Raw genomic sequence first — 25,657 nt, forward strand, 5'->3', positions numbered from 1 at the left:
CAACTGGTACCTTCAAAAGTGATGTTCCTGAAAGCATGAGCAAATTTAGAGGTGGTAACATCTTCTCCATTTTCAAGAAATATCTTCAGCATATGTCCAAAAAGCAAGACTCCATCCAGGTAGGCAGCAGCAAAATCATTTTTTGCCTAAATTAGAAAAGAAAAATCTTAATATGAGTTCCAAAAAAACCAAGATTCTGGTCTTGAACCTGGAAAAAACATTGTTGGGGTCAAGCAGGGTAACTGGAAAGGTAAAAGAATACTAATGAAATCGCAGGGATGGGATTAAAGGAAATTTTGGAAAAACCTCCCTTGGACCAGGGCTCCTTCTCATCCCCACATCACAATTCTGTCTTCTCTTGGGATCAATAAACTGTGAACACTGCCTTTAGGGAAGGAACTAAAAGTGGCTGTGCTTCCTCTTTCCCATGATGATAAAATATTTCATTTCAACCAGAAAGAACAACTTACAGCATTTTCAATTCTCATAAGGTTTTATATAGAAACAATGTTTTCATTTAAGAATAAAAGAGAACAGCAACAAAAACAACCCCACTGCCTTTGAGTATCGTGATGGATAGGAAGAATTTTGATTGGATGATACCCCACTGTATTTGCTTTGGAGAGAGTCCTGATTTGGTATTAGGGCAGACACAAATGTCTGCCCTGGGGAACACAAGAAGGGGTTGAGACTCCTCTGCCTCTGTGACAGTTGGGTGGTGGTTTTCACAGAATTGGGCTGGATTGAAAGCTCAATGCCCCTGAGACTGAATGAGCTCAGTCAGCTCAGACAATTTGGCCCACCCGCCTGTAAAGAATCAGACTTTTGCCAGGGCCTAGAAGCTGTGCAAGTGAAATCTGAATATGACACCCAGAAGTATATGCTAGAAAATATAAAAAGGAAAAATGAAAACATCTCTCATTGGCTTCAGTGTCTTTTGCTGAAATCATCTTTTCTCGAGATGAAAAGCACCAGTTAAGACCCAGCCCCCGAAGGGGTTACAGCCCCAAATTTTGGCAGGGTTGCAAAACAGAGGGCTTAGAACTGCCAGTCTAGGCAAAGTGGTGATTCTTCGCTCTTTGGGCCTCGTCATCCTAAAGTGGTTTGGGGTCTTCAGGACTGATCGCTCCTTCCCCCCGTCCCTTCTCCAAACCTGCTCTCAACCGTGTGTGTGAGTTTAGCTGCATTAAGGTGCAGTGACCATCAAAATCCAATGTGGTGTTAAGAGTCTGGGGTCTTGCATTTAATCAAGACATTAATGATTTAATGTCCAATTGGAGGCTCTTTTTTCTGGGACAAATGCTAAACCAGATGGGATGCTGGAATAAGGGGAATAAACCAGGACTCTCCTGTACAAATTCGGATGATAATCAACCTAATGATAATAAAGGACTGTGTCTTAACCTGAGAATATGTATCTTTAGAGGTAGAACTCTGATACCAGGGCTAGCAGAAAGTTGCTTTAGGATGTAGGGAACTTCATCTAGTCTACATTGTCTAACATGTACCTCCCCTAAGTTAGCAGGGCTTCTTCTGATCATCCTGCAATGTCACTTCCGTTCGGATGTTACAGCAGCGTGCAGTGTGGTGCTGACCACAGCCTAGCACAGTGACACACAGAAAGAGCTTGAGTTTTTGAAAATTTATTTATTTATTTTTGGCTGTGCTGGGTCTTCATTGCTGTGTGTGGGCTTTCTCTAGTTCTGACAAGCGGGAGCTACTGTCTAGTGGCTATGTGTGGGCTTTCATTGTGGTGGCTTCTGAGCATGGGCTCTAGAATCACTGACTCAGTAGTTGTGGCACACCTGCTTATGGCATGTGGAATCATCCTGGAGTAGGGATTGAACCCGTGTCTCCTGCATTGGTGGCCAGATTCTTAACCACTGGACCACCATGGAAGTCCTGGAGTTTTAATAGCAAGAATCCTGCTATTACACATAATCGGCTCAGTTAACATTTGCTGAGTAAACTGGAACCAGTCGGGGAAAAAATTGCTCATTTTAGAATCTGGGTCCTAAATGGAAGAATGGCATCTTACCCTTGCCAGAAGAATAAGAGTATATATGTCTATGAAGTTTACCAGTGATAAATTCTTGGAGGAAGAACTATTTGAGACGGAGTTTTCCGGAGGCAGGGTCAGGACAAGAACATTTTTCATGTAGTCAGGGGCGGTGACATTGTCCATGAAGTAGTGGTCACTGGAATAAATAGCACAAGTTTCTCATGAAAATCAGATTGCTCCAAAAAATGGAAATGGAACTCCTACCGATTCGTACATCAGCTTTGAGATAGTTTAAAACATTTTTTTCCCCAGATAAGTTTATTTTTTTCTATACCTGCTTCCTTGAATAGCAGAACTTAGATGCTGTGGCTAACAAACACAAATGGAAAGGGAAGATCAGAATACAGATACTTGTTTTTTTATAAAATTTATATGAATTTTAATATTTTTAAAATAAATATTTTGATATGTTATTCTGAAATTAAACATCAAGGATCTAGAATATACTAACAAACAGAGGTTTATTTGTTACTTTAGCAATTCACTGCAGATAATTCTTTAAAAAGAAAGAAGACTTTTGGGGAGCCCTGGATATGTAAGCTTGTTTTCAAGGTTTAATGACTCTTGGCTGATAACCTGAAAACTTTCTTTTCCTTAAGTGCTCATAACGCTTTATAGATTTAGGGACAGGATAGAGAGAAAGTTTATGAATTCAATTTACTTTCCAGACGGTGAAACATAAACATGAAAAAAAATAAAGCATTTTCTCTAACACTGCATACTTAACATTAGCTAACTGGTCCTTGTATTCTCAATTCCTGGGCTTCCCAGTTGGCGCTAGTGGTAAAGAAGACACCTGCCAATGCAGGAGACATATGAGACTCACTCTTGCAATGTGGGAGACCTGGGTTTGATCCCTGGGTTGGGAAGATCCTCTGGAGAAGGGAAAGGCTACCCACTCCAGTATTCTGGCCTGGAGAATTCCATGGACTGTACAGTTCATGAGGTTGCAAAGAGTTGGACACAAGTGAACGACTTTCACTTTTGCTGTTTGGGTTGGGAAGATTCCCCTGGAGATCTGGCAACCCACTCCAGTATTCCTGCCTGGAGTATCTCATGAACAGAGGAGCCTGGTAGGCTACAGTCTATGGGGTCATAAAGAGTTGGACACGACGGGAGCAACACAGCATTACGCATCCTCAATTCCTAGACACATTTGGCACATCGAGGACTCTCGATACTGTATATATTTATTTTTAAGATATTTATTTATTCGGCTGCTTTGGGTCTTAGTTGCAGCATGAGGAATCCTCATTGCATCACATGGGATCTCTTGCTGTGAAGCACTGGCTTAGTTGGTCCGAAGCATGTGGGACCTTAGTTCCCAGACCAGAGATCGAACTCGTCTCCCCTGTATTGCAAGGTGGATTCTTAACCACTGGACCACCAGGGAAGTACCTGCTTATCATTTTAATGTTTTAATCTGTAAATAATCTAACACTCTTGAACTACTGTTAGCCAGGATGACCATCATTTAATATTCAAATAGTAGATGAATATATCTGTGTGCTGAGTACTGTATTGAAGAGTTTGTTTATATTACCACACCTCATCCTAAAGGACCCTTATAGATATTTTTATTCTCACTTGATAAATGAGAAGACTTAATCTCAAGATGCTAAGTAATACCCAAGAGACAAATGAACCGAAAGCGTCAGAATCATAATTTGAAATCCCAAGTTATGTCTAGTTTCAAATGAATCTCATGATCTTCCCGAAACAGAGCCAGGTGTCCTTAGGGAATAGTGATAAAAGGAGGCCAACACTTTGGCAGTAAATGGAGGAGTTTCTAAAAATAAAGCTACACCAAACTGGTTCCACTGAGGCCTCCTTCTAAGAGGCAAAGCAGTTATTGAAAGTGGCTATCAATGTGGTTGCAGGAATAAAGTGTTGATAATTCTGCCCTCTCTTATATTCTGCAGCTAAAAGGCTCAGCTGACTATATTATCTTCAGAAACTAGATAAGCCTGCAGTTCCCATGCTTCATTTTTCTCAACACTGGGACAAGTACATTCAAGGTGTCTGAAATGACTAAACAGATATGATACACTGTGGTAACAGTTTCTGTTCTGAATACAGACAGCAAATGATCAATGATCCAGTCAGATAAGTGAGGTCATATGATTCAGCCGATGGAGCAAGAGACACAAGATGTACCAGCAACATCTTTTTAAAGCTTAATCTGACTCAGATGTTACCTTGGCACTTTTTTTTTATGGGTTCTCCATAAAACTGTAACTACATTAGAAGATGAGTGGGAAAGAAGAGGGGATGTGATAAAAGATGGCTTTTGTTCTCCAGAATTTTCTCCCCTTAGTGCCAGTGAAGTGCAGAGGAAAACCACCACCCAGTGACTACACTGCAGAGGGCAAAGAATAATCATGTCGATCAAATTCACTTAACGGGAACTTTCCTCTTACCAAACGTGGCTGAAGGAAAATAACCAGGACCAAAGGCCACTAGCAATCAAAGGCACACGTATGGAACATACAACCCATGTTCTCAGAAATATGACTGGGATATTAGGTGATTTATCACTGCCTGGGAGAAAGACTTTACGATCAGGCTGGAGACCAGGATCTTTGTTGAGTGGGCATGTGGGTTTAATGCTTTTTTCTTTTTAAATAAGACTTTTGTATTTATCTACTTTTTAGTTTTTAAAATTTTACACTGGAGTACAGTTGATCAACAATGTTGCATTAGTTTAAGGTGCACAGCAAAGTGATCCAGTTACACATACACATGTATCTGTGCTCAGTCGTGTTAGACTCTTTTGTGATCCCAACACTGCAGCCCACCAGGCTCCTCTGTCCATGGAATTTTTTCAGACAAGAATACTGGAGTGGGTTGCCATTTCCTCCTCCAGGGGATCTTCCCAACCCAGGGATCAAAACAGTGTCTTGTGTCTCCTGCCTTGGCAGGTGGATTCTTTACCACTGCGCCACCTGGGAAGCCCATACATGTATCTATTCTTCTTCAAATTCTTTCCCCATGTAGGTTGCTATATAATATTGAGCAGAGTTTCCTGTGCCAAACAGTAGGAAACTTTCATATGGTCCTTAGACATGATAGTGAAATCAAAGGTATACATCTCTGCTAAGGCGATAATGAATTGAATAAGAATGATAAAGAAGAAATGAAACATTGGTTAAAATATTATCTTTATACGGAATCCCATTTGAGGCTATGAAAAACACGAGAAAAGAGAGTATCTTTTGGAAATCCTTATTTTCTTTCTGAAAGGAGAGTTCTTCCAAATATTATACCTACTTGAATAAATCCACTAGAATAATGACAATGTCTTCAGCCACTGCCCGGTCACCCCTGAGGTTCTGGATGGTTTCCGGTCTACCACATACAACAATCACTGCAGGAGAGAGAGCAAGACAGGGAGAAAAATATACAATAATCTGTTCCCAAGCAAGAAGGGAACCACGTGCTTGATTTTGAACCCAGTAAGTCTATGCTACATTTGTGCCATAAGATTAACACTAATTTCTCAAGTTTATCCACCCCCCGCCAGCCCCCCCCGGCCCACCGCCTTTTTTTTTTTTTTAGAGAGTCGGAGTAGAGCTGCATAGGATCTTAAAAAGAATCATCTAGTCCAGGCTTCCTTGGTGGTCCAGTGGTGAAGAATCTGTCTGCCAACTCAGAGGACACAGGTTTGATCCCTGGCCTGGAAAGATCCCACATGCTTCAAGGCAACTAAGCCAGAGTACTACAACTCCTGAGCCAATGCCCCAGAGGCTGCGAGCCACAACTACTGAAGACTGCATGCCTACACCCACGCTCTGCAACAAAAGAAATCACCGCAATAAGAAGCCTGTGCACTGCAACTAGAGACCAGCTCCTGCTTGCCCCAACTAGAGAAAGCCCATGTACAGCAGTAAAGACCCAGGACAGCCGAAAAATAAAATAAACAAATATTAATACATATATCTTTAAAAAAGAATCATCTAGTCCATTTCTTTAATTTTACTGACTTAAGGAAACTATAGCCAAGATGCCAATGAGATAAAAAAAAACTGGTAGATGACAGAAACAGCTCTGATAGTCAAGCATTTGAGTCTGTTTAGTGCTTAATCCATTACATAAGGCTGGAATAGTTACAAAAACTGTTTTCATTAATAAATGAAATGCACTACCCACATGTAAAGTTGCTGTAAAATATATAAGTTAATGTCAGCATTAATAAAATCTTCCTAAGCACCTTTCCTTGGGTTTTGCTTGCAGCTTCTTAACTCAGAACTCAGTGACAGAGTTCCAATCTGACTCTCTAAGCTCTCCAATGCATTGTAACCAGATTTCCGAAATGCATGGCTTGATGAGTAAGATGAGTGAGTTGGGAGACACTTCATTAGATCTTTTCCTACACTGTGTTGTCCAGTTGAATTGAAAACATTTTAGGGACATGAATCATTTTATATTTCTTTTTTTCCATACCTCGTTCAATGTTTTACAAGAGGTAGGTTCTTAATATGGTAAATGCTTGATAATGACAGCAAATGATGTTTTGAGGGATACCAGGAAATCCTGCCAAGCAAGAATCTTTCCTGGTAGAAAATTTGACAATTGATTCCTGATATATTCTTATTTGTAAAAAGATTTCTGTGGAGGGTGAAATAAATCACTGAATTACTTAGAATGATTTCATACCATTCACTTTTCATACTTGGTCTATAAATAATAATCACTGAGCAGGTGAAATAAAGAGAGAATAAAGCCAAGTGAAATAGTCTTGGCTTATCTTGTAATTTTGCCTAGGGCTAGATATCAATAAATACGTCCTCTTGGTCACTGGGGAATATTTGAGGATTCATCACAGATTCAACAGTATATTAGATTGTGGCGAACTTAAAAAGCAGTTTACTGGGACTTCCCTGGTGGTCCAGTGGCTAAGACTCCATGCTCCCAGTGCAAGGGCCCTGGGTTTGATCCCTGGTCAGGGAGCTAGGTATCAAATGTCACAACTAGGACCAGGCCCAGCCAAATAAATAAATGTATTTTTAAAAAGCAGTTCACTGATGGTGGGGATTGTCATATCATTTTGGTTTATAAAAGTTGGCTTTTAGCCTTATCATTACTTTCATGACACTGATATACTTTAAAATTTTATTTTACTTATTTATTTATGGTTGCACTGGGTCTTTCACATGGGCTTTCTCTGGTTGCGGTGCAAGGGCTTCTCATTCTGGCAGCTTCTTCTGTTGCAGAGCACAGGCTCTAGGAAGGATGGGCTTCAGTAGCTGTGGTGCTTGGGCTTAGCTGCCCCATGGCACGTGGAATCTTCCTGGACCAGGGATCGAACCCGTGTCTCCTGTTTTAGCAGGCAGACCCCCAACTACTGGACCACAAAGGAAGTCCCATGTTAATATACTACTTTGCTAATTTCTCCGAGGATAAAGTTTCAATCTGCAAAAGGAACCATATAATGGAGTTGCAAGCAGCTACAGATCTTCCCAAACACACAAAATACACAGTAATGATGACAACTCTGGGGGGTAGATTTGTCCAAATCACTCATAGGGAGGTGACGGTTGTGAGGAAGTAACCGGCAAAAAAACAATCTTGCTTCACGTCCTCTTACCATTGCTTTTCCTGTTATGATCCATCAAGATATCCTGAAACTCGGCATCTCCTCTCAACATCTCCTTGAAGCCTAGTTTCTGAGAAAAATAGGAAACTCCAGCCTCCAGAGCATTGAGGTACCTAGAACAGAAACAAAGAGAAACTCTAAGAAATCAGCTTAGTTTCTTCAGGGCTTTCCATGTCGTTTGCTCACTGCTTACAGATCTCTCCAGGGGACTTGTTCATCTAAAATCCATTGCCACTGTTAACACAATGGACAATACCCACCACGATCCCAAGGGTTAGGATGAATGTCTAATTTAGGGAGAGCATAGCGACAGTTTCAGGGGATCTTTGTGTATTCATACACATAGGAGGTACTTCCCAGATCCCTTCTAAAGACCTCTTGCTATTTGCTGAAGGAAGGCTGTTCTCATCCCATTATCACACAGAAATTGAAACTTCTGAATCAACAGTACAAAAATTCAGAGCTGATAGGAGTAGTCTTTCCTCCTGTATGAAACAGACTTTTATTTACCCCGAAGTTTCTAAGATGATGCCTTAGTGTTGATTCTTAGAGTTCCCTAGATATGTGTTCTCAGGGGTACCCTATTTTCGTCCTCTGCATGCTTTGGTGGAGAGAGACTGCAGGTTCCTTCAAGTCATTCTTTCTGCCACTTTTGTTGGAGTTGTGTGAGCTCTGTAGTTTCATTTTAGCAACGGTGCCCAATACTCTGTTCATTCCAACAGCCTTATTCCTTTGCTAAGCTGTGAGAGAAACGATTTCTAACCTGTTGTGTAGGACAGGCAGAATGCACATTCTCTGCTATCATGTCTGATTTCCATTCTCCTTAAACAGAGATCATAGTACTTGTCCTCTTTTCTACAGAGGGTTTACTGTGGGGAATTGATAAAACTAACGTGAAAGTACTTTCAAAACTGCAAAGAGTGTCACACATGCAATGTATGTCAATTATATTAATGACATCATGTTCCTTTTGGCCCCTTTGCTTTTACTTGTTTATTCACTTCTAATCACTTTTGGTGGAACCAAAGTTTTCATCAAAGCTATATTTATTGCTCTTCACTTATGCCATTTGGAAAAAATTAGAAAAAAAGAAAAATATTTAGTCAATGTATTTACCATTACATAGACACTTTTTGTCAATCACACTGAGGCAAGGAAAACAGATCATTGTTAACTAACAGACTGTATGAGAAAAGGCAACTTTTTGAAAATATGTTCAAAACACATCTATTCAGAGTTCTCAAGACATATAACATGTTCCATATGATTCCTTTTTATTAATATGAAACATTAGCTGTTGCTATTGATTTAGATCATGAAATCAGAGGAAGTGTCATATGCTTCTAAGTGAAACTTCAATTTGATCTGAAGTTAAGGGGTACCTACTTCAGAGAACTGTGTTTAGTAGATCTAGTTCAAATAGAAGTAGCAAACAGCCTTATATAACTGTTTATTTATATTTATATATTTATAGCTTAAGAACGAAATCAGTTAAACATAAACTGTGTACCAGTTGCATGTAAGAAAGTGGGTTGGTTTCCATTTCCAAAGCTGTTACTTCATGGAATGGGCATCTGATAATAACTAGGGGTCTGCTGAGAGTTTATGGTTTCTCTCCATCATGTATGGCTAAGTGTCAGAAGGATATTAATGGTCTTGCTTACCAGAAACAGTCTTCAGTCTCTGTACTATTCTTGAAAACATATGCAGTGTTCCAGGAAAAAGGTTTGAATTGAAAATCGTCCTTCCAAAAGTCAACCAAAAAGTACATCAGCTTGCGAGCTGGAGACATCATCCTGGTTAAAGTTTCTTTGTAGTCACATGACAATCCAAAACTCCCAGCTGAAATCATGGGATAGTTTAAATCTGTGTCAAGGCTGTGCCAAGAGGTGAGAAATAAACCAATATCAGGATTAACTTAAGTAGCACAAGTAAGATCCTTCTTTAAGCTGTTTCAGCATGTGGGTGGAAATGACAAGAACGAAATAGGGTCAGTCAAGCAGGTATTCGACTTACATAGGTCCCTCTCACACAAGTGAATTTAAAGAATATTTATTGGACATATGCTACTTGCTAAGCATACTCTGGATGTTTTCTTGTATATGTGGCTTGGTTTCCAGGTGGTGCTAGTGGTCACCTCCCAATGCAGGAGACATGAGAGACGTGGGTTCCATCCCTGGTCCCTGGAGGAGGACATGGCAACCTGCCCTGGCAATTCTTGCCTGGAGAATCCCATGGACAGAGGAGCCTGGTGGGCTACAATCCATAGGATTGCAAAGAGTCAGACATGACTGAAGTGACTTAGCCCGCACACACGCGCTGCCTTTTCTGAGCTTCCCCGGTGGCTCAGATGGTAAAGAATCTATCTGCAATGAAGGAGACTCAGGTTCGATCCCTGGTCAGAAAATCTCCTGGAGGGCATGGTAACCCACTTCAGAATTCTTGCCTGGAGAATCCCATGGCCAGAGGAGGCTGGCGGGCTACAGTTCATCAAAATGCAGAGTCAGACATGACTGAACTGACTTAGCACGCACAGGCACACACACACACATGGCTTGGTTACTTTGATTTATTCTAAGATGAGTTTCATCAGGTCGTCCTAACATCTAGGCTAGGACATATGGACTTTGGGGCGTAGGGCTAAGAAAAACAGAAAATGGGCCACCACAGCTACTACAAATGTTGGGAAGCCCAAAAGATGTCCCTGAAATTCCCCTCCACGCACTGCTTTATTTTCAGCTCTTATACCCACTCCAGTATTCCTGCCTGGAAAAATTCCATGGACAAAGGAGCCTGGTGGGCCACAGTCCACAGGGTCCCAAAGAGTCAGACACAACTTAGCAACTGAGCACGCAGGTGCTTCGGACTACCTCTGAGACAGGCATCACCTGAGGACTTTACAGTTTCCTTCTCCTGTTCGGCACATGGATCTACTTGTGATTCCTTAAACATCAGGTCAGGTCAGTTCAGTCACTCAGTCATGTCTGACTCCTTGGGACCCCATGAACTGCAGCACACCAGGCCTCCCTGTCCATCACCAACTCCCAAAGTTTACCCAAACTCATCTCCATTGAGTTGGTGATGCCATCCAACCATCTCATCCTCTGTCGTCCCCTTCTCCTCCCATGTTCAATCTTTCCCAGCATCAGGGTCTTTTCAAATGAGTGAGCTCTTCACATCAGGTGGCCAAAGTATTGGAGTTTCAGCTTCAGCATCAGTCCTTCCAAGGAATAGTAAGGACTGATCTCCTTTAGGATGGACTGGTTGGATTTCCTTGCAGTCCAAGGGACTCTCAAGAGTCTTCTCCAACACCACAGCTCAAAAGCATCAATTCTTCGGTGCTCAGCTTTCTTTATAGTCCAACTCTCACATCCATACATGACTATTGGAAAAACCAAAGCCTTGACTAGATGGACCTTTGTTGACAAAGGAATGTCTCTGCTTTTTAATATGCTGTCTAGGTTGGTCATAGCTTTTCTTCCAAGGAGCAAACATCTTTTAATTTCATGGATGCAGTCATGCCTTAAATATATCAAGCTTTATTTTCTATCAGGGTCTTTACAAATACCAGAAATGCTGTGCCCCTAACTCTTTGCCTGATTGATTCTTACTGATCCATCAGGTCCTAGATTAAATCTCTTTATTCATTAGGAGAACTGTCTTTGATACCTGAGACCAGGTAATCATTTGAGAGAGAATCTGTTTAATCTCTGTCTCCTCCACTAGACTGCAAGCACCATGAAGGTGAGCATCACACTGGGCTTGTTCACCTCAGTATCTCTGGTCTACCAAGTTCGTATGAAGATGTTTAATATGTATTTGAGAAAGGAAAACAACATCCCCTTCCATCTTTGGTGGTCTATTAAAGGTTTTCTCTGTGTAGACGAAGAGTGATCTTGATTCAGGGGGAGATGGAACAGGTGCAAGAAAGGCATGTGGGAGGGATTTTTATTGGGGAAGGGTGATTTGGTAGAACAAAGTATTTTGTGGTGGTGAGAATTACACTGCATGAGATGAACAAGAGGGATGGGGGCGATTTTCCAGAAGCCAGAGAAGTATTTTCCCTCTAAAACATACTGGAAGATTTTTTCTTCTAACTTGATATGGGCACTGTGTAAAGTACTTTAATATGTTATTCATATAATCCTCAAATAGCACTATGAAATAAGAATCCTACCACTGTCCTCATTCTTACAGACCTAAGGATGGAACAGAGCCCTGCCAAGGCCCTAGGGTGCTTTCCTTTGTGTTTGTGTCTGGGAATATTTCATTTATTCAGTTTTCAAATTATCCAAGTTCACTATCTTCCCTGAATCTTGCCAGGAGTCTAACTTCATCTCTCGCGCTAAGTCAGTTCAGTCACACCTCTTTGCGACTCCATGGACTATTGCCTTCTAGGCTCCTCTGCTCATGGGCTTCTCCAGGCAAGAACACAGGAGCGGGTTGCGATGCCCTTCTCCAGGGGCTCTTCCCGACCCAGGGATCAAACCCAGGTCTCCTGCAGTGCAGGCAGACTCTTTACAGACTGAGCCATCAGGGAAGCTGCAACTTCATCTCTACCGTTTTGCTTCTCATGCTCAGATGTGAGTAACTGAACTGGAACAGCTACTGCCACTCACCCCACACTGCACAAAGGCAGAGGCACCTGGATGAGGGCACGACGGTCATTAGAGAGGGCTGCAGAATCCAAGGGCCCCGCACCGCTGACTGTATTACCTGGACTAGACGGCTGTTTGATAAATCACTTAAATATTGATGATTTCGTCCTGACTTCAAGTCACAGGGGCGTGAAAGCAATAACAAACCAAGCTACTTACTACATCTGGAAGGTGGAATAGGTGCACGAGGGCCCCATGAGGACACAGCCCATCTGTTTTTTACTCTGTAGGAGAAAAAAAAAAAACAACTAGTTCCTAAAAATAAAACATGAATCAGTGCACAGGAACGAAGTGGGCAAGAGGGAGGCTCCGAGAAGGCTGGAAAGTGGGCCTTTCTCCCTCATTCTCACACCTCTGAGATGTCTGAGTTGGGAGAGGCTGCGGGAGGAGGGAAGAGAATCCCGCGGAAGGGGTGCTGCCCGAACGTGAACCTGGACCCTCTTATCAAGGGGAGGATGTGCAGTGGCTGACGAGGCACAGGCAGACTAACATCAGCAGTGTCTGTAGGCCACGTGGTGAACAGCCTAGATTTGGAGGGGCCGTGGAGAGAGAGGGCAAGTTCCGGTTTTAGGGGACGCGACAAGCAGGGCTGCAGAGAACAAAATGCAGTTTAACTGCTCTGAGGAATATAGATCTCGTATTCCACCCTTTCTCAAGGGGCACCCGACTAGGGATATTCCATCGATGGTGTTGGAGAACCAGGTTATATCTGCCTCTGGAGAGGCAGAAAGAGGAGACAGCTTCGTAGAACTGCAAAGTGGAGTGTATTCAACTCCTCTTGCTCGCTCTGCACCCTCCACGATTTAGAAAGACGACTGTAATGAGCCACGCCTCCTGACGTGAGTGTGGCTGATCAGGTTGAGTCTATGTTATTGATTAGAGCTTCAGAACCATGCTCTGTGCCCAGCACTGCTTTCTGAAGGGCTTTGTTTTTAGGTTTCTGTCGTAGAGGGGCATCTCACAGCCTAATTGCCTCTAGAGAGCTTAGAACCCTCTTCAGGTCTGTAAAGCTCTGGTTGGGGTTAGGGCTGGGGTTGGGAGGAGGAAGTAGGCAAGAATCTCTCTCTTCCTATTTCTAGATTTTGACATTACCGTTGCTACTATAAAGTTAGGTTGTCAGATTCCGCTCTTAAACAATCAACCTGTGACCACATATATGGTGATGACTTGCAATAGGTCTCTGGTGTAGGGTTTTGGGGGCCTCCCCAGTGGCTCAGCAGTAAAGAATTCATCTGCAAGGCAGGAGCCACATGTTCGATCTTGCGGTGGGAAGATCCCCTGCAGGAGGGCATGGCAACCCAGTACAGTATTCTTGCCTGGAGAACCCCATGGACAGAGGAGCCTGGCGGGCTACAGTCCACGGGGCCCCTGAGAGTTGGACATGACTAAGCACACATGCACAGAGGGCTTTGGAACATATTTTTGTAATAGGGCACCTCAGATATTTCGTAAGGGAACACAAAGGCACATCAGTTAATACCAACACTTAAAATTTTTTAAAAGACTTTTAAAAACAACTGAAAACAAAATAATCCCCCTCCATACCACTGACAACATAGCTAAGGTGCTCCCTACCTTCCTGGGTTCCCCGAGGGCCCTCTCACTTGGGAAATAGATGGGGGGAGAGTCAGAGCACCCCATCTCCAAATCACTCAGCTGTGTAGCTGGAGGTGACAGGGGGGATGCTGGTGGACAAGTGGGATGCCGGCGGACAGGTGGGATGCCGCAGATAGCGGCGATGCCGGCGGACAGGGGAGATGCTGGTGGACAGGTGGGATGCTGGCAGACAGGGGAGATGCTGGTGGGACAGGGGAGATGCTGGTGGGCAGCGGAGAAGCTGGTGGACAGGTGGGATGCTGGCGGACAGGTGGGATACTGGCAGATAGAGGAAATGCTGGGGTACAGCTGGGGTGCTGGCGGACAGGTCGGGGAGCCCAGCTACCATCCCCCCAGGGCAGGAGGGTGATAGCTGACCCCACAGAGGCAGGCACTCACTGAAATCGTCCTGAGGAGGTCGAGGCCTTCACAGGTACTGCTCCGGCAGTCACTGGACTTATAAATCACACCTTCTGAATAGATGAAGGTGGCATTCACGGTCACATTGAGGCCTGTTATCCAGAATGAGGGGAAAGAGAAGACTCGTGTTATTCCTCAGTAAGTTTATACTGGCTGTGAGATTTATCTTTTGCCAGCTGAGCCTGGGGGTGGGGGGCGGGGGAATTGTATATCCAGTTTCAGGCCTAGGAATATTTGAGTTCTGAGTTCCTATGCCACTCCCTGTCATTTCTTTATTATTACTCTAATGACTTTAGCATATTGTTTATTTATATTTTGGGGCCACACTGTGTAGCATGTGGGATCTTAGTACCTTCACCAAGGATTGAACTTGCAACCCCTGCAGTGGAAGTGTGGAGTCTTTAACCATGGGACCACCAGTGAAGCCTCCACTGAACACTTTTTAGACAATGGGATGGGGACTTCAAAGTAAAGCTTAACTTATAAGCAGTTCCTCGGGTGTCATTTCAACCCTATCCCATTTGCCATCTGCACACCATACCATGAGATCTCAGTGCTGGGAGGGTGAAGGGGATGTTATAGAATACAGGGTGATCTCAGATGATCTCTCTCCTATAAAGAGCTTTGAGGATGGGATGGAATCAAAGTGAATTTGGATATGGGCTCTGGAGTCTAGGAAAGGGACCCCTCTCAGCACATGAAAGCATGTGGAGGGTATGGACCAGTGAGGGGTATGGACCAGGTCGGGGGTATGGACTAGGTTGAAGGTATGAACTGGTGTGTTTAGCCATGGCACATACATCCTTGGGAAGCTGATTTCCTAAGATTGAAGGAATCTTGTTTTCAAGCTTTCCACCAAGCCCTGTGTATTCTTCCAAACCCACAAAGCTTTCCTAGGTTCTTGGGGAAAACATTGCTCTCTTCCACTTGGACATCACCCACATTAGAACTCTATTCTTCAAGTTAGCTCTCAAGTATACTGTCTTAAATTTTCCCGGAATATCAATGCTTAATAAGCTTAGACTGTGAATCCATCTTTCCTTCACAAGCTGCATTTCTTGAGTTTACTATGCATGACCATCCATCTGACAAAATGCATCATCAGATGCAGAAATCTGGGCCTCGGTTTATTCTTTCACCCCTCAACCCGCCACCTTCTGATTCTCCTCTTATTGAGTTCATGCAAAGGCCTCTCACCATTATTGACTCTATTTTACAAATGAGATGACTGAACTTAGAATCAACAACTTGCTCAGTGTCACTCAACGAGTAAATGATGGAGCAGAAGTGCAAATTCGGGTTATGTGAGCTCAGAGATCAATATCTGAGCAACGCACTGCACTGTTTATTTTATGAGCCGGGTAACTTGCTCTGCATAACAGCAGCAAGGGCGCAGCAACAACCACAACGTCAACGTCCTTGACAAGAACAACAGTAACAGGGGCCACAATAAACACAATGGCCATTCAGTGAGGGCATAGTATGGATCAGTTAAGTACTTTATGTGAATCTCCTCATTTAATTCACACCATACTCACCGGAGGAAGCTATACTGTGATTTTATAGGTGAAGGAACTGAGGCTCGGAAAATTTAAGTATAACTTGCTCGAGGTCACAGGTGATAAATGGTTGGATAAAAGGCTGGATTGTGAACTGGCCTCTGTCTGAGTCCGAAAACTCTGCTTCTAACCACAGTGTTCCGCTACTTTATTTTAATGAGCAAGTTACTTCACGGTGGGTAAAGATCTTACAGTGGCGACATGATACACTCTGTGGAGTAAGACAGATACGGGTTTGACTCCTACTTCAGACAGACAACTTGTGTGACTTCAGCAAAGTTATTAAGTGAAATAACTCTGCTGTGAAACAGTGTCAGCAATGCTGATTGCACAGAGCTGTGGTGAGTAAAGAGATGATATATCTTGCCTAGCACGTGTCTGTGTGTGCACTAAGGTGCTTCAGTCATGTCTGACTCTTTGAGACCCTACGGACTGTAGCCTGCCAGGCTCCTCTGTCCATGGAATTCTCCAGGCAAGAATGCTGGAGTGCGTTGCCATGCCCTCCTCCAGGGGATCCTCCCGACCCAGGGATCAAACCCGCATCTCGTGCCTCTCCTGCTTTGGCAGGCGGGTTCTTTACCACTAAGCCACCTGGGAAGCCCCAACAAGCACCTGATAGGTACTCAGAAAACAAGAACACCAAGCTCGGGTAGGTCAAGAGAAATGGGTCACAAAGAGAGAGAGCTCTGGAAAACGGACATGGATCTGGGTCCTCGGACTTCAAATCAAATGTTCTTTCTACTCCACCACGCTGCCCATAGAAGGGGGTTTTATTAAATGACCTCCTAGTTATGTTATGGCTCTAGATCAGATCCATCCATTTATATCTGAATCTGGTCTCAGACAGGGTTGAAGACATGTACAGAAGACAGTTATCACACATACAAGATGTCTGACAACTACTGCCGCTATGGACACAGAATTTTAAATAAAGAAAATTAAGACACCCTCTCCTTAGAGGATGTATCCTCGTCCATAAATAACCATTAAGTTGTATGAAACAGTCACTGACTCAGTCATCACACTAATGGCAATCTTGTCTCAAAGCAAGGGGGGGGGGCGGGTGGTAAAACTACGTATGTGAAAATGTTTATCGTACATGAATGCTAAGTCGCTTCAGTTGTGTCCAACTCTGTGTGACCTTATGGACTGCAGCCCTCCAGGCTCCTCGGTCTGTGGGATTCTCCAACTGGAGTGGGTTGCCATGCCCTCCTCCAGGAGATCTTCCTAACCCAGGGATAGAACCCGCTTCTCTTACATCTCCTGCATTGGCAGGCGGTTTCTTTACCACTGAGCCACCTGGGAAGTTATTGCAGTAGCTTTTAAATAATCATGAGAAACTAAAAACAATGGAATATCCCACTGTAGGGAATTACCAGATGATCTGGAAGGGTCAGAGATACGGGAAGAGATACGTAAGAGACATGGGAAATCCATTCACATGATACTATGAAGATTAAGCAACTCCAGGAAAGCTACTTGTAGAATAATGTGAAATGAAGAAGGACGGGAAAGTGTTTCAGTGCGGTAGTGACTCCAAAGATGTTCTTAACAAGAAACTTGGAAGCACATGAAAAGAATCTGGAAAGATCCAGGGGACTGGAAATTATCAGGGGTGATAACTTTCTCTTTATCATACATGTTTTACCTAATGTTATAATTTATCTCTTAATTAAGAGATACACACAAACTAGTATAGATAGGATAGATTAACAAGGTCCTGCTGTATAGCACAAGGAACTATATTCAATATACTCTGACAAACCACAGTGGAAAAGAATACAAGAAAGAATATATATATATATATATGAACAACTGAATCATTCTGCTGTGAACCAGAAATTAATACAACACTGTAAATCAACTATACTTCAATAAAACATAAAAAATAATTTTCTCATCCCCCTAAAAAAGGGGTACAATAAAGGACTGTTACACTATGTTTGGGGCTTCCCTGGCAGCTCAGATGATAAAGAATATGCCTACAATGCAGGAGACCCAGCTTCAATCCCTGGGTGGGGAAGATCCCCTGGAGAAGGGCATGGAAACCCACTTCAGTATTCTTGCCTGGAGAATCCCCATAGACAGAGGAGCCTGGCAGGCTACAGTCCATGGGGTCACACCAGTCAGACACAACTGAAGGGATTTAGCATGCATACACTGACTTTGATTGCAAATTTATCACATTGACTGCATCTTACAAGAACCACCACCAGAGATTCAAAGAGAGAATAGATGGATTAAAAATCTTCATCAAAGACTCAGCATCTGTAGGAATTTTACTTGATTCATCCTCTTGATGGACAACCCTGGAAATCTCAAGTCCAGACCAAATCCTGCCCCTGAGGTGATGCAGAAGGAAACACAAGGCCCTGCCACTGAGTAGTAAATCCAGTTTTATTTGGGGGCATTTCACTGCTGCGAACACCTGGGTTGGACCCATTATTAGAGCAGAGGGTATCATGAGTGAGCTCACTGAGGTAGGGCTCAAATCCTTCTTTCTGAAGATCTACTGCCTTGAAAGAGAGAAGGGCCCTTAGAGGAGGGTGGGTGATAAGGCAAAGAAGGCGAGGTCTTCGCTTAGCAGCGCTCTGGCTCCAGAGGAGGTAACAGGGAGGAGAATTCGGTTACCGTATTCTTACCGGCTTCAAGCAGACGCTGCCTCACAATTTTCACTCCCTCCTTCACCACCTCTTCCAAGTTGTCCAGGGACTCTGGGAAGGCCGAGTTGTTCATCATCAGGACGCTGATCTCGTAGCTGCCATCCTGGCAGTTTCGACTCACGTGGGAGGTCCAGAACGTCAACCCCGGCCGGAGGAGCAGTGACCACAAAGCCAAGGCCAACAGTGGCGTCTTCATGACCTCCCTCACCTCAGCACCATGCTCCTTGGGCTCGCTGGCTTCGCTCGGGGCTCTCAAGGAGGCAGGAGCTCCGGCCCGACAGCCTGTCGCTGCCGCAGTCCACTCTTCCCCGCGCTCCTCTCTGCTCACCCCACCGGTCACGTGGACCGTAGGAGACAGCCTGCCTGCCGGCAATTAGCAGCTGCATTATACTGGGAGATAAACCAAAGTTCACTCTGTGTGTTTGCTCATGGAAAGGTCAGAGTTGTAAACGGGGAGATTACCTGCGCCTCACCCAATTAAAACACATCACTTGGTGACACATCAGTGAGAAAAGGGGAAAAGAGGAAGAGGGCGGTATTGTACACACCAAAAACGCTTTGGAAATGGAAAATAAAGGTCAAAGTGTTTAAGGCAAGCACAAATATGATGGGTTATTAGCTTTTAGGTCACAGCTGTGCACTGAAACGAAACTAGGAAGATCTGTGCTTCAATCACCCAAGTCAGCAACTATTATTGAGACCTGACTCTCTGTGAGGCATGGGCAGGGCACTGGGTGTACAGCCATGAATGATATGGATACATTAACGTCTTCACGGAACCTGCATCCTGGGGGGGGGAGACAAACATTAAATAAATCATTATGAATAACTAAACTCAATAATCAAGAACGGTGCAGAGGGCCACGGGAGCACACGAACAGTTGTTGATGTCGTTCAGTCCCTAAGTCCTGTCTGACTCTCTGCATTCCCACGCCAGGCTTCCCTGTCCTTTGTTATATCCCGGAGTTTGCTCAAACTCATGTCCATTGAGTCGGTGATGCCATCCAACCATCTCATCTTCTGTGACACCCTTCTCCTCCTGACCTCAATCTTTCCCAGCCTCAGGGTCTTTTCCAGTGAGTCAGCTCTTCGCCTCAAGTGGCCAAAGTACTGGAGCTTCAGCTTCAGCATCAGCCCTTCCAATCAATATTCGGGGTTGATTTCCTTTAGGATTGCCCAATTGATCTCCTTGTTGTCCAAAGGACTCTCAAGAGTCTTCTCCAGCACTACAGTTCGAAAGCATCAATTCCTTGGTGCTCAGCTCTCTTTATGGTCTAACTCTCACATCCGTACAAGACTACCGGAAAAACCATAGCTTTGACTGCACGGACCTTTGTTGGCAAATTGATATCTCTGCTTTTCAATATGCTGTCTGGGTTTGCCATAGCTTTCCTTCTAAGGAGCATCTTTTAATTTCATGGCTGCATGACAGATTAACCTAACCTATTCTGGAGAGTCAAGGATGCTTCCCTGAGAAGGTGCCCTTTGAACCGAGCCTTGAAGGATGAACAGGAGTTAGCTGAATGGAAGAGAAGGAGAATGTGGGCAGGGGCAGAGCTTGTGCAAAGACCCAGAAGCAAGATGTGGCATGGATGTTTGAGGAACTGAACAGTATGCCTGGAGTGAAGAAAGCTAGTCCTGTGCAATAATGAATGCAGAGGAGTAGGCAAGGGTAAGCCAGAAAGTTTTCTGTAAACCATTAAGAATTTGGAACTTTAATCAACAAGGGAATGGATAAAAAAGATGTGGTACATATACACAATGGAATGTTGAAGTGAAGTGACTCAGTCGTGTCCGACTCTTTGCGACCCCATGGACTGTAGCTACCAGGCTTCTCCCATGGGATTTTCCAGGCAAGAGTACTGGAGTGGGTTGCCATTTCCTTCTCCAGAGGATCTTGCTCAACCAGGGATTGAACCCGGGTCTCCCACATTATAGGCAGACACTTTACCGTCTGAGCCACCAGGGAAGTGGAAAGTTACTCAGCCATAAAAAGAAATGAAATTGTACCATTTGTAGAAACGTGGATGGACCCAGAGTCTGTCATACAGAGTGAAGTAAGTCAGAAAGAGAAAGACAAATATCATATATTAATGCATACATGTGGAATCCAGACAAACGGTATGTGCTCAGCTGTTTCAGCCATGTCCAACTCTTTGTAACCCTATGGACTGTAGCCCGCCAGACTCCTCTGTCCACGGGATTCTCCAGGCAAGAATACTGGAGTGGGTTGCCATTTCCTCCTCCAGGGGATCTTCCTGACCCAGGACACAAACTCTAATCTCTTGTGTCTCCTGCATTGGCAGGCGGTTTCTTTACCAGTAGCTCCACCTGGGAAGCCTGAGAAAAACAATACAGATGAACTTATTTGCAAAGCGGAAATAGACCCAAACGTAGAAAACAAACATATGGATACCAAGCGGGGAAGACGCGTAGCAAGGCCAGTCTACAGTGGGCTGTGGTGAAGGAAAATACAGTGTTTATTACAGGTGCCAAGCAAGAAGAACAAGCAGCTAATGCTCAAAGGCCAAAACTCCCTGGTGGTCTTCAGGGAAAGGTTTTTAAAGGCAGTGTCGGGGTGAGGGTCGCAGGGTGTGTGATCAGCTCATGTACACTTTTCTGATGGGTAGAAGGTGAGGTGACAGGGTGGCGGTTCAGGAATCTCAATCATGCATTTTCCAGCTCCAACCAGGCTAGGGTCTAAGTGTTTAGCGTCAGCAGTTTCTACCTAAGGCGGGGCGGGGCGGGGGGGGGGGTGGGGGGTCTGGTTTCTCTAAGAAATAACTTAAGGACGTGTGTCAGACACTGTTGTATGTTTTTCTCGAGAAGAACTAAGACTTTATGACCCCATGCTTCAGTTTTACTTATTATTCAGGTTGTTATCACCTTCCTTGCTTGACTGACTCTTCTTGGGTCCCACTTTTGCCCTTTCTTCAATGATTAGCTGCTTGAGTCTATTTTCTGAAACAGGCCAGGGAAACTAAGGTTTTTTTTTTCCCTAAAGGTAGGAATGGGGAACACAGAAGGGTGTGCAATGAGGAAGACGAGGCGGGGCTCTGATTAGCTTCATATATACAAGCATATTTCTAGACTTGTGCCTGGAAGATGAGATTGTTTATGTATGATTGTTTAATAATTCTGAAGGAGGTGAGTCATCGGCTGAGAATGAAAGCAGAGCTGGGCTAGTCCGAGGTTTGAGGAGGGAGGGACTCGAAAAGTTACCGTGATGAGAGAGGGAACTGATAAGAGGTGTGCCCTAAGGTTGTCTGGCGGTGTTTGAGTAGGCAGACCAGGAGATGAGTGACCAAATCTACGGTGGTCCTCCTCTGCCTGGTTTTATGATTTTCTCCAGCCAAGCTGAGCTGCTCTAAAACAGGTACATACAGCAAAGTGAATGGCGGGGCTTACTTGGGTCTGGAGGTTTTCTAGGTACATGTGATGAAAGAACAAATGGATTAAAAAAAAAAGAAGAAGAAAGTCGAAATAGTGGGGAGATGGACTACAAGATCTAAACTGAATTTAAAGAATGAAATGCATGCAGGAGGGGAGTGAGGGAAAGCCATAAAGAAGAGGCTTGAGGGAATTCCCTGGTGATCCAGTGGTTAGGATCAGGGCTTTCTCTACAGGGAGGGAGGGCTCAATTCTTGGTCAGGGAACTAAGATCCCGCATGCCAAGAAGCAAAGCCAAGAAAGAAAAGAGAGAGAGAGAGGGCTTGAAGGGTACAGTAGTGAGGCAGAACAGGTGGAAAGGGGACAATTGAAACAAACATCTGGAAGGGTACAGTCTGCCATTAAAGGGCAGATTTCTACATTAAAGGGCAGATTTCTACATTAAAGGGCAGGCTTTCTGCATTACTGATGTGAGCAGTTCAAGGTGGCTGAGAGCAGGGGCGGGAAAATGTCTCTAAACAGAGGAGCTGAAGGAACTCAGAGTCCAGTCTGTTAGACAGTCACCTCCTGGGTATGAAAATCAACCAGATTGATGGCAGGCCCTTACTGGAGAGGAATCCTCGAGGGAGAGCAACCAGGACTTCAGTAACTGACAGTGGTTGACAAAAAGGGATAGTGTGTGTTGTGGCTTGATGATACAGGCCTCAAGGGAACAGAGGTAGGTTTTATTTTTTTAAATTTTAAATTATGAGGTAGATCATAGATGTAAAGGCATAGCTGCAATAGACATACACCAATTAAAAGAAAAATAAAATGAACACTCACTTATATACATGATAGCCTGTAAACCATTACTAGAGTCTTTGTACCACTCTGCACCCCTTTCCTAACACATTACTCCTTCTCTCAATCTAGCCTGGAGGGGTACAGAAGAGTTTATGAAGCAATAAAGGGTATTGGGGCATTTATTGATTATGGTGTAGCAATATGGGGATGATAAAATGCTAGGGAAAGTAGGACACCAGGGTTTCCCTGGTGGTCCAGTGGTTAAGAGTCTGCCTTGCAATGCAAGGGACACTGGTTCTATTCCTGGTCCTGGAAGATCCCGCATCTGAGCCCACGTGCCACAAGTACTGAAGCTCGAGTGCTTGGAGCCCATGCTCCATAACAAGAGAGGCCACTGCAGTGAGAAGCCCCCACTTGCTACAACTAGAGGAAGCCTGCATGCAGCAACGAAGACCCAGTGCAGCCAAAAATAACTAAATACATAAAAGTTAAGACGCAACACCAAGTGTCCATGTTTGAGGGGATGACTGATGTGGAATAAGGGGGGTTCAATCCTAGTGTCTCCTGGAGGGAGGATGGCAGATGCTCAGACTTCAGAGGATTCAGCTTTGATTCAGAAGGCAGGTACTGGGGTTATTTTATAAGGTGGGTGGAGTAGGTGGTAACGAGTGACTGACAGTGGTCAGGAGGAGGTACCCCTGGAGACTTCTAGTGGACATCAGGAAGAATGGACCACCAGGCTGCAGAGAGGCACATGGCCATCACAAGGCTGATTAACCTTTGCTACAGGTAACAATTTTATGTGCCGCACATTGGGTGGCCAAGCGTGGACTCAAACCTGGTTGTCTAACTGTTGATATGTTGCTATTCTCATTTCCTGGGGTAGGAGAAAAAGTACACTGGTTTTTTTCTATTTCATCTGCAAATTGCAAACATGAAAAAAAGCCATGTTGAGGGATGGAGAAAGTAGTAACGGTCAAGTGCTTTTAATTCAGGTGTGAAGACAAAAGGCAGATGCAGTTCTGGGAATCCTCTGATCAGAGCATGAAACCAGGAAAACATTTTCAAAAGGGAAGGAACAAGATAACATTCCTTCCTGGATCCTTTAAGGTAAAAATCATGTGTCTTCTTTATGGTGTAAAACTACTAGCATGTAGATCATGATTAAAGGGAGGGAGGTTCTACTGGGAAAGTTTCAAGGGTCATAAGCAAATATTGAACACTAAGTTGGCAGATTTATGAGATGCACTTTACAATAGAACACAAAAGCCCTAAAGATATGAGAAAAAAAAAAAAAGGGAAACTATTTCACATGGGAAGGAGCAGCTGAGCAGATCACCTGCATGTCCCACTCTTTCATTTCTGACAATGGGTCTCTTCTGTATGTTTCCCATTAAGATCCCCTGCTCACTATTGGAACCCTTAGCATCTCTACATTCCGTAGCAGTCCTAGGCTTTCTCTGTCCCTTATTTCAGTGGAGATGCAAAAGTGAGTTGTTCAAAAGGGATTTTACGAACTAATGTAACTGATGGAATTAAAACATGAAAGCTTTTTTTAAAATGAGCACAAAAGTAGACATCCTGATTTGAACTTGTTGAGGAAAACTGGCTATAGTAAAGTACTTCTCTTTTTTCCAGTGTCATTGAGAAATAATTCACATACATCACTATGTAAGTTTAAGGCATACAGCATGAAGGTTTGCTTTATGTATGTTGTGAAATGATTATAATACGTTCAACTAATACGCATCTTGTCATATACAGACAATGAAAAGAGGGAAAAAATGAAAACATTTTCCTCGTGACGAGAACCCTTCGAATTTACTCTCTTAACAGCCTTCCTATACATCATACAGCAGTGTGGGCTGTGGTCATCATGTTGTACATGAGAGCATTTCTGAACCTATGATTTAACAGACTCACCAGATTAGCTGAAATACACTCTGAATGCCTGCAGCCACTGGACGTGTGTACTTCCACTTCTTCCAATCAAGTCATTTGTTTACCAAGGGTCAGTTCTGTTTGTGCCCAAATTTGCCAAAATGATAAAGACTCCACCTGCCAATGCAGGAGACACGGGTTCGATTACTGGGTCAGGAAGATCTCCTGGAGTAGGAAATGGCAACCAACTCCAGTACTGTTGCCTGGGAAATCCCATGGACAGAGCAGCCTGGCAGGTTACAGTCCATGGGGTTGCAAAAGAGTGGGACGTGACCTATTGACTCAACAAAAACAACAAACCTGATAAAATAATTTAAAAACTGTTGAAAATTTTAAACGAAGACAAATTACTGAGAAAACAGCTGTGGAAAAACTGCTATAAAACACTGGAAAATACAAAGAAACCTAACAAAAACTTTGTCCTTGGAGAGTTTGTCAGTTACCTTAAAACATGTAACACCCAAAGCAGTATTAATATGAGATGCATTTTACTTAAGAAATCTGATATAGCAGGGAGGGAAAAATTGGGAATTTGAGATTAACAGATACATACTATTATATATGAAATAAAACAAGGACCTACTGTATAGTACAAGGAACTATATTCAATATCTTACAATAACATAATGGAAAGGAATCTGAAAAAGAAAAAAAAAATATATATATATATATATTTATTCACAGACACAACTGAATCACTTTTCTGCAAAGCAACTATACTTTAATTAAAAAAAAAAGAAAGAAAGCTGATACAGAGGTTCAATCTAAGGACTAATGTTCAAAGAAAATTACCTGGCCTAATATCAACCAGTGGGAGAATAAATAAACATGAACATATTTTGAGATTTTAAAAAAACAACTTTTAAGGTATAAATAAAATATTTTAAATGATTTCTACTTTACTGTCTTTCCCTGTGGAGGAAATACTTACTGGTCCTATTCACACAGGATAACATGATGCCAGATGGGTTCGGGTAACTAAAAGT

The 25,657-nt window shown here is 43.5% G+C and overlaps 1 protein-coding gene and 1 long non-coding RNA gene across 4 annotated transcripts in view; one reads left to right on the forward strand and one right to left on the reverse strand.

The window, feature by feature from the left end:
* Positions 1-18,944, reverse strand: part of GUCY2C (guanylate cyclase 2C) — a 63,854-nt gene extending 44,910 nt beyond the window's left edge. Inside the window, exons 1-8 of one of the 3 annotated variants that reach the window (XM_061125055.1) lie at positions 18,534-18,944; positions 14,312-14,424; positions 12,476-12,540; positions 9,323-9,535; positions 7,650-7,771; positions 5,333-5,429; positions 2,081-2,198; positions 11-146 (exon numbers count right to left, since the gene is read on the reverse strand). In XM_061125055.1, the coding sequence (XP_060981038.1) occupies positions 11-146; positions 2,081-2,198; positions 5,333-5,429; positions 7,650-7,771; positions 9,323-9,535; positions 12,476-12,540; positions 14,312-14,424; positions 18,534-18,750 (1,081 nt within the window). In that variant the 5' untranslated portion in view covers positions 18,751-18,944. The remainder of the gene's footprint in view (positions 1-10; positions 147-2,080; positions 2,199-5,332; positions 5,430-7,649; positions 7,772-9,322; positions 9,536-12,475; positions 12,541-14,311; positions 14,425-18,533) is intronic. The other 2 variants (XM_061125057.1, XM_061125056.1) reach the window with 2 other exon arrangements.
* A 2,878-nt stretch (positions 18,945-21,822) lies between these two features.
* LOC133043806 (uncharacterized) lies at positions 21,823-24,617 on the forward strand. Its single transcript, XR_009689772.1, has 3 exons — positions 21,823-21,930; positions 23,726-23,840; positions 24,495-24,617. It is a non-coding gene; the product is annotated as an uncharacterized LOC133043806 (long non-coding RNA).
* Positions 24,618-25,657: the final 1,040 nt, after the last annotated feature.

Source organism: Dama dama, chromosome 22 (genome assembly GCF_033118175.1).
Source record: "Dama dama isolate Ldn47 chromosome 22, ASM3311817v1, whole genome shotgun sequence".
Taxonomy (NCBI): Eukaryota; Metazoa; Chordata; class Mammalia; order Artiodactyla; family Cervidae; genus Dama; species Dama dama.